This window comes from Bemisia tabaci, chromosome 1, assembly GCF_918797505.1.
Source record: "Bemisia tabaci chromosome 1, PGI_BMITA_v3".
In the NCBI taxonomy this organism is placed as follows: domain Eukaryota; kingdom Metazoa; phylum Arthropoda; class Insecta; order Hemiptera; family Aleyrodidae; genus Bemisia; species Bemisia tabaci.
Window position 1 is genome coordinate 59,283,019 of NC_092793.1, and position 9,642 is coordinate 59,292,660.

Below are 9,642 nucleotides of genomic sequence, written 5' to 3' on the forward strand. Positions count from 1 at the left end.
AATTACTGCAAAACTTGTTCCCAGCATAATTGTGGAAGTATCAATTAGTTACCGATGAGCGACAGCTCGCATGCTCCCTCCAACCACTCGCACTAGTCAGATTTCACTCTGAGAGAAAATTCACTGGGAGCAGAAACAGTGGCACGGAGTGTTTTGCGATGTATCGATTGATCTGCCGTTTAAACCTATGGAAAAAGATCGATAAACAGAGTGCTCGCACGAACACCTTGGTAGCCGATTCTTTGCAGAGCTTCAAAAGGGAAAATATCTAGTGATTGCCACGCCTCGCCACTGGTGAGAAATATTCAACTCAACATACATTAAGTACATACAATCGTACAAAAAATGACGTTTTTATTTGTATCTTTTTAATACATTCTTTTAATATTATTTTTTTTTCCAGAAATAGTGTGGAGACAGATGGTTGCAATAAAAATTGCAATGTTAGAGAGTAAAAATGAAACTAAAAAACAGCGAACTGATTAAATCAACTAAAACTAAAATCAACTAAAAAACTCGAATTCGGTTACGTCTTAAAACGCCAGACTATAGTTTCGGGAGCTATCGCTTCCCATCCTCAGTGAATGTTGACGAGTCAACATTCACTGAGGATGGGAAGCGATAGCTCCCGAAACTATAGTCTGGCGTTTTAAGACGTAACCGAATTCGAGTTTTTTAGTTGATTTTAGCTTTAGTTGAAAAATTGCAATGTGTTTAACAAAGACTATGTAGACAGTATCGTGATCCTTTGACCCTTACTTCGTCTGTACACTACTTGTTCAACAGACAGCAGTTTCAACGTTCGAATCACTGAATTAGTCTTGAAAAAAAAGGGGGGGGGATGCTTCACTACCATGCACGGGTTTACGTTGATTGACCGAGGAACTACAACGATCTGGCAACATGTAATCAAACGTCTGATTAAGACTTCAACATGACAGATGACGCTAGTTTGCTAAGCTGATTCGTTTTCACCAACGAGAGAGATGCGTAGATGCGATCTAATATCCTGCAACATTGAAATTTTATATTTTTACTGGCGATGAAATTTAACACAAAAATTATATTCAGCTTCAGAACACAGGTGTGATTCGTCATTCATTTTAGGGACTGTCCATACGTTACGTAACGCTTACTCGTGCTTTTTGAGCATCATCATTCTTGTGTGGCGCTTTTTGTCTAAAAATTACGTAACGCTTGACACATACCTACACGAGGCAGAAAACTTCGGTTACAAGGATCGAACCTCGGTTCAGATGGAACGCAAAAGTTCGGTTACTTATCGAAATTCTTTTTCGTAGAAACTGAACTTCGGTTAACAGATAGGTAATCGAAATCATGGCTAAAGAATGCAAATCTTAGTATTGCTGAGTAAGACTTCAATTACCAGATTTTTAGGAAATTTCAGTCATCTGCAACGGAAAATTCGGTGCGAACCAAAGTTTCCCTTTTCATATAAACCGCGTTCAGCCGAAAGGAACCAAACCCATATCATTTTTTGGCAAATTTAATTGGGCAATTAAATTTTTTTTATAGAGACGGTTGTGCAGATTTTTGTGCGAATTTCAGTGAATTTTTTGCGTAGCACGAAGCAAATTCCTGAACATTTTTAAAAGAATCTGCACAAAAAAAATTTCAAAACTCTCTGGTAAAAAATTGATTTGCCCGTTAAATATGGCGATAGCTGATGTGGCTTGGCTTACTTTGACTTTGGTCATCAAAATATAGCCGAGGGTGGTTTCCCGGCGATAAATTTTCTTAACGCAATAACAACATCTACTACTACCACTAAAAGTCACTCTGATAGCGCTTCTGTGCGCTCTGTGACACCCAATCGCCACTGATAGCGATCCTGCCAGAGTTCCTCCGGCAGATCGCATCTCCTCATTTCCTGCCTTATACCCCCAATCCACGATTCAGCAAGGCGTCCTTTACGATTTCTGTCAGGGGGGACTCAATCCAGAACCTTCTCAATAACAGAATCTAACTTTTTTTATTCGCCGGTCACTGACATCTCACGGAATGGAACGCGGTCTGTCATTCGGATTGACTACACTCGGCATATGTCAATCGGTCTAAGTTAAGATGGATCGGCCTAAAAGCGCGCTAAATAACGTAATTGAGATATATCGGGGTATTTAAAGATTAAACTGTTCAAACCGGGATGAATCTGAGTGCACTATACTTCATCAAAACCACCGAAGACGACTCGACGGACGCAAAAATAGAGACGTAACGCCCTGTGACGCTTTGTAACATTGGTAATGGCTCCTATCATGCGTAACGTTAAATTACGTTATTACGGATGCTCCTTAGTTCCCTCTTAAGCGTCCAGCCCACCAAAGAGGCTCATCGATGGAACTGTTGACTGCTGCCTTTCAAAGATCTTCGGCCCGATATCAACTCTCTTTTACAATATCTAGCGGTAGCCAGTATATACTAAATTAATAAAAAAAAAAAAAAAAATTATTTTGCGCGTTTCATACTATACGGCATTAAATTCACGAGGTCGAGGACGAATAATTTTGGACGAGACAATTTTTCGCTGGAAGAGCTAGCTATTGAAGATCTGAACTGTCAGTTCATTTGGCTCAGACGAAACCTGTTTCCTTTATTAATTGATACATGCTCCAATGCTGGTACAGCTATTCATCAACGTCACTTCTGCACGTTTTTTTAACATAAACACCAGTGTATTATCATTATTCTGCAAGTCTCCCCGAGCGGTATTAACTTCCAAACGTCTATCCTCTCTCAGAATCATGAAATGGTTCTCTTGTGGTGGCGGCACCGGGCAGCGTGTCCATTGTAGGTATGTGTGTAATCCGAAGAGAAAATCAGGTATGTCTTCGATAAGGCCGCGGACAACTATCTTCATACCTAATGCACACATTTGAATCGACTTCCAAAGGGCTGATTGTTGAAATTGGTCGACAAAGCTATATATACAAAGAAGGCAAAAAGGATCTAGAAGGATCCTATTGCTGGAGGTGGGTGATTGTAAAGGACAAAGGAGGTAGGTAATAGACTAACCAACGGCAACCCATGAGAGACCTTTTAATTAGGTAGTCCATTATTTTCTCCCTTAGTCTATAAGAACCACCCATCTCAACCGATAGGATCGTTCCATACTCCTTCTGTATTCTTTGTCTATAGCTTTGGCTATATCATTTTCAACAATCAGCCTGCAGGTGGCGACTCCCCCTGATGAAGTTTAGGTTAATGTCTACTGACATGTATATGTAAACAGAGCTGGATTCACCTACATGCCGCCCATGGGCCGCCTGTATTTTTCCGCCCCCTTCTCACTTGTTTTGAAACATCAATAGATCGTATTCGACAGTGGTTCGATGTATCGTTTGGTTCAAAACAATACAACATAACCTCGAACAAAAATTTTAGGATATAATTTGGAAAAGCTGAAAATGAGAAAATTCCTAACAATTTCACTTCTCATTGCCATTTGGTACTCGAGAGAATAAAAATTCGATCACTTAAGACCCGTTACCTCAGATTTCTAAATTGACTTCTGAGGCTGTGGTTACATATTGAACCAATCGATATCAATATAATGTCACCTGTGTGATCTATCGAATACGATCTATAAAAACTATCAAGTGAACGTGCCGGTGAGGGAGGGGTGTATGAAACGAGTTTACTCGTGTTCGGCACATTTTTTGTGAAAGCCCTGTCAACACTAACAAAAGTTCAGTTCCATAAACCCATCTCCGTTTGGACAAGGCCTTCCATATATAAAAAACGAACAAAAAATTATGAAAGAACAAACATAAAGGTGGTTAAAAATTTTAAATTCCACCGCCGCGCCGACCGCACTGTGTTGGCGCAATGCGCGAAGTATTCATGCAGTCTTGTAGGCTCTATGCTTTTCAAGCCGACTGCTGCTGACCGCAGTGTATTTGACGCAATGCTTGAAGTATTCATGCAGTCTTGTAGGCGCTATGCGGTTCAAGCCGACTGCTGCTGACCGCTGTGTATTTGACGCAATGCGTGAAGTATTCATGCAGTCTTGTAGGCGCTATGTGTTTCATGCCGACCGCCGCGCCGCTCCGTTCCAGGTCAAATTGCGTGTTTGGTTTCTCTCTTAACTCGACTAATTAAAGGTGTTGACTTATCTCTTGTACCACCGAAAGACGACACAATTAGAAACTACTATACTTTTACTCTCAGGAAATGAGAGATTTTGTCGCCTTTTCTCGTTTGTAATTTATTTTCTGAATCCGATTGTTTTCTCTCATTTTCTGATACCTATATTCAAAAAGATTGCAAAATTTGCCGCCCCCTATTTTGCCGCCATGGGCCGTGGCCCATGTGGCCACCCCCTTAATCCGGCCCTGATGTTAAATGAAGTATTTTGAAGTAGAGGTTTCGTTTCTTGATAGGTTTCTTGTTATTAGATAACAGATTGCCTGAGAAGAGGTTCTAGACTAGGTCCTCTTCTAGCAGAAAGCGTAGAGGACGCCCTGTCAAATCGTGGATTGATGGTATAAGGCAGGGTCGCTACCAGTGGAGGATGGGTGTCGTGAAGCGGACGGAAACGCTATATAAAAGCGACATGTTACTTAGTTAGTTAGGTTTTGTTTCTTCAGCTACTTACTTAAGCCGCGGAAAGTGAGGAAACCGTTTTTGAAATTGAATCGGCGTGCATCTAATTAGGTATCCACAAACAATTGGCCTAAAGAAACTCCATAGTTAATAAGGTCCAGACTTTTCCCCATCTGTACGGTGCACCAAATCTTAAAGAGTCACACTTTCAGTGAGCGATAATGGGAGCAATTCTGAGAAAATCACTCGTGCCAAAGAGCGTGCGAAATATCCCTGATAAAAAAATAGTTTCTGGCGATTTATGTGTCACGATTAATTGAGTTGGCTGCGCGAATCGTGGTTTTAAATGCATTTTGCGGCTGTTCGCGCCGGCATTTAAATGGGAACTGGTTTGCGAACATATATTTTAATTCAATGAAAGGAGAAAATGAAGATAAAAAACCTAATAGAGAAAAAGGAAGAAAAATTGCACCTGGTGAGAAGTGACGTAGTGACGAATATTCATTCTGAAGGGAAGTTGGAGAAGAAAAATAAAAGACAGTAATTTTCTTGAATGAGTGCTGACCTAATTCACGCAAGATGGAATTTTAAAACCGCTCTCTTCGTGGAAACAAATACGATGATATTACATCATAGCCACCAGTCGTTGTTTCTGTGATGCAAAAATACTCATTACGAAGAGAAAAAATTCATTAAGACCAAATTTTACATTTTAGAGTTACAGTGTTTGGAGCAAAACTAGGTAACGCTGTTAATTTCATTCATTGTCAATACTCTCTTCCTTGCATCCAGATTCATTAGAGTATTGGCGTATATAAGCTAAAGTTTAAGCCGATGAGCAGCGGAAGCACACGCAGTAGAGCTTTCGCATTTCAATGAGTAACTTTACCCGCAAGTGCAGTCAACTGAAGTTGGTGCAAAAAGATTAGACCGCAACGCTTGATCAAATCTGCTCATGCACATCAACACCCAGCTACCGCTGAGATCAGATTTGCCGCGTCACTGGTTAATCGTAATTGAGCCTTTAGAGGGATTTTACAGCCCAGCCATTTCTGATACTTCAAACGAAGCTCCTACGTCCTATTCTGCCGTGATATGGAACAACCTCGTACGGGTACGCGAATATTGCCAGATCTCGGATAAAATATATATTTCCCGGAAAAGTTATTATTGCGAAACAGCGGATCTCACACACACTAGAATAACTTTTGGCAGACTGGATTGTAATGTTGGTGCCTCAAGAACCGACCCATGGTTGGTTCAAACTTTCGTGACGCGTAAAAAGCTCGATTATTCCTTCTACTTCAAATCGTGAACCAATAATTAAGGAGGAAACATTGTTGCCGCATCGCGTAAAAGCTGAACTGACGCCATTTTTGTGCTGTTTCGACCAGTGTGAGGGCGCTTCTAGGGGGGAAAAAGCTAAAATTCCTTCAATTTTTTGGCTATGCAACACGAACATCCACCGAGCATTAATAAGTGCATTCAACCGTTATTATGAAAGTCACGTAGCGACATCAGCGCATTACTTTGATAGCAAGAAAAACCAAATCGCCTTCAATTTTCCGACTATGCAACACGGACACCCACCGAGCACGAATAATTGCATTCAAGCTTTATTATCAGCGTCGCATCTATCGGCCGAGACTAACTATAAACGCTATCAGTAGATGGACTCGAAAGACATGTATTCCGAGCATTGGCGAATCTAAGTTGAAAATGTAATTAAATGAACATCACTGTGCACCATTTCAGACAATTTCAAAGCTCAAAACACACAGGTAATGGACCAATAGATAATGTAAGACAATAGATACCACAATACCGACTTCCAAATTTTCGGGTAACAATTTGAAACTCTTAATTAAAGCACACTTTGCAAAACTCCATCACATTTAATGATAATAAAAATATAAATAATGTACAGTAGGTATGTGTAATCGATTGTAATACATTAGCTACTCAATATTTTAAAAAAAATGGGTGCACTTTGTGTTACACACTGTCCCTATGTTAAGTAACGCATTTTTCGGCATTTTTTACCCCCCTCCTCCTTGTAACGCTTTTGTGACGTAAGTCCCTATTCTTTAACACGTAAAAACAAAATGGCGTGACGCTCTCATCAACTCCCCTCTCCCTGGAACGGTAGGTACGTAATTTAGGGACGGCCCCTGAATCCAAACTACTTCAGTAATTATTTTGTGACGATAAAACCCAGTGCGGATACTTTGCTACATTGATCAGTAAGCGTGAGTATGACTTTACGGTAATAACTTTTTCAATGTAGTTAATGTACGAAGTATGCGCGATGAGGGAGAAGGGGCAGTGAGATGAGAAGAGGAGCCAGGAGATGACGCACAGTGGATTGAGTCAATGGCTAAGGTCGGACAAGAACCTTTTGACTGAAACTTTCTGTATTTTTGATGTTTGCTTGGTCCAATTTCGAATTTCAGTGGGTGTTTCATACTACAGAAAATTTTACAAGGAGACCAATGAAACCAATTTTAGACCTTAAAATTTTGTTTTATCGGAGGTTAAGCTTTTAAAGTTGTCAAAGTTTGTCCAACAAGTCCGATTGACTCGTTCCATTGTGTGACGGTTGGTTGGAGGCTACCTAGAGGTGCGAAAGGAGGAGCCAGAGAGCGAATAGCTAGTTTTGCGATGTTCAGGCTGGCATTGACTTGGTCATAATATATCCTCGTGTAAATGCATCGTCATCAATCGAGTTATGAGCGAGCAGCGAGATTATAAAAATGAGCAATTCATTAATACGAGGCGAAGTGAACGTCATTACAAATCTATGTACAACTTAAATTTTGAAAAAAGAACCTCTCTTTGTCATAGACACATTTCGACGGTGTAAGTCGGCAATCACATAACTAGGTTTGCAACGTCGCAGACTTCCTGTCATACTTTATTTTTTAAACGGGGAAACTACTCAACGGCAATTCTTCATATCTGTCTTGATTTTTCTTCTCTGTACTAGGAAAATTCAGCAAAAACTTCAAGGAATGAAGTCAAATTGTTCTCTTTTAAAAAAATAATATAGAGACGGAGATTTTCAGACACCGCGAACGAGTTATGTGCATGGCCGGATTTACCAACTTGCCGCCCATTGGTCGCCTGTATTTTGTCGCCCTCTTCTCATTTATTTTGAAACATCAATAAAAACCATCAAGTGAACGTGCTGGAGGGAGAAGGGTGCATAAGACGCGTTCACTCGAGTTGGACACATTTTTTGCGTAAGCCCTGTCAACACTACTAGCAAAAATTCAAGGAACTTCGCGCGAAAGTTCAGTTCCGTAAACCTATCTCTATGGGGACAAGGCCTTTTATTTGTAAGAAATGAACTAAAAAATTAAGAAAGAACAAACATAAATGTGGTTTAATAATTTTAACTTCCGCCGCCGTGCCGCGCTGACCACACTGTGTTTGGCGCAATGCGTGAAGTATTCATGCAGTATCGTAGGCGCTAATATGTGTTACATGCCGACCGCCGCGTCGAGGGCTTCTCCTTTTCATCTCAAGTCCTCGTCATCATTTCTCTTTGCGCCGCGCCGCTCCAGGCCAAATTACGTGTTTGGTTTCTCTCTTAACTCAACTGATTAAAGGTGCGCAGTCTTTTGTATTACCAAAATACGACAAAATTAGAAATGAATGAACTCTTAGGAAATGAGAGATTTTGTCACCTTCTCTTGTTTGTATTTTTTTTCTGAATCCGATTTTTTTGTACCTACATTTAAAAAAAATTGCAAAATTTGCCGCCCCCCCCCCCCAATTTTGCCGACATGGGCCGCGGCCCATGTGGCCACCCCCTTATAATCCGGCCCTGGTTATGTAATTGCCGACTTACACCGTCGATTTGTCTTAGATTTACTTGAACATCGATGGTTAAAGTCGAAAAATGCGTTTCTCCGATTGCGACTTAATAGATAGCCGCTAATACTTGATGTTTTTCTTGTCTCGGCGGAAATGAAAGGTTTAAAGTCTTGATTTAAAATAACGATGGATTTTAAATAAGGATACCTACCTACGCGTTCGCAGACTTTAGCCATCGATGTGGATGCCAAATTGGAGGTAAATCTATAAATACTTAAGTTTGCGAGCCTTGAGCAAGTGGTGCTATATGCACAGGCTCTTATCTCTTAGTATAAAACACTATACGCACTTTTAAGAAACAAAAAAGAAGAAATAACGACCTGTCAAGATGGTGTTCGATTAAAATTATTTTAATTTTTATAAATGGAACAAGTCCTTGGTACTTGGCAAAGGACATGTCTTTTAGACCCTGGGCGTTTCCACTTGAAAATGCTTATAGGTGGGTATAGGTCATGTAAAATTTACATCCGTTTTCATAGATGAAAAGAGTAAAAAATCAGGGATCAACTTTTTTTTTCACCGACTTATAAATGCAGTCCTGTCAATTTTAGTATAAAGTTAACGAAATTTGACGTGTTTATGCTAAAAAGGACTAGAAGCGAAGGAATTATATAAACCAAAAAGAATCATGAAGCACGTAAATCCTGTGCTTGTTCCTTTTGCTTTGATTTACTCGTACATAGTTATTTTAGCATAAATAGTTCGTTTCTGTTCATTTTTCGATGTAAAAATAATCATGATATAAAAATGTACGCACTGTAATATATGGATTATGTAATGCTTAAAAAATTAAATTATATAAATGTATAAGTTGATGAACTTTTAATCAAAACACCGTGTCTTTACACGGTGTAGGAACAACGAATATACAAAATAACGATAACGACTTTTCGTTACTTTGTATATTCGTTGTTCCTTTTTTTAAGTGGAATTAAGTTGTAAATTACAAAATAATTAATTTCTCACATTTTGTCCGCAGGGCCCGTCAAAATGCCGTGTTACATAAAGCTCGTAGATAGGACAAGCACGCTCATGTTGCATAAATTCTCTGGAACACAGGAATATCCAAACGCAGCACTGATTCACACACTTTGACACATAAAAAACAGCACTCCAGGGCGAAACACACGAAAATGTAATCCTGATTTTACCAAGACACCGACGCGGAGAAGCTAGTTCCAAGAAGCGACTTGTCGTAGG

The 9,642-nt window shown here is 39.9% G+C and overlaps 1 protein-coding gene across 1 annotated transcript in view; it reads right to left on the reverse strand.

The window, feature by feature from the left end:
- The window catches only part of LOC109036678 (protein scarlet), a 35,001-nt gene extending 25,363 nt beyond the window's left edge, over positions 1-9,638 (reverse strand). The window contains exon 1 of the mRNA XM_019051035.2: positions 9,409-9,638. Within this exon, the coding sequence (XP_018906580.2) occupies positions 9,409-9,410 (2 nt within the window). The 5' untranslated portion in view covers positions 9,411-9,638. The remainder of the gene's footprint in view (positions 1-9,408) is intronic.
- Between the last annotated feature and the right edge of the window lie 4 nt (positions 9,639-9,642).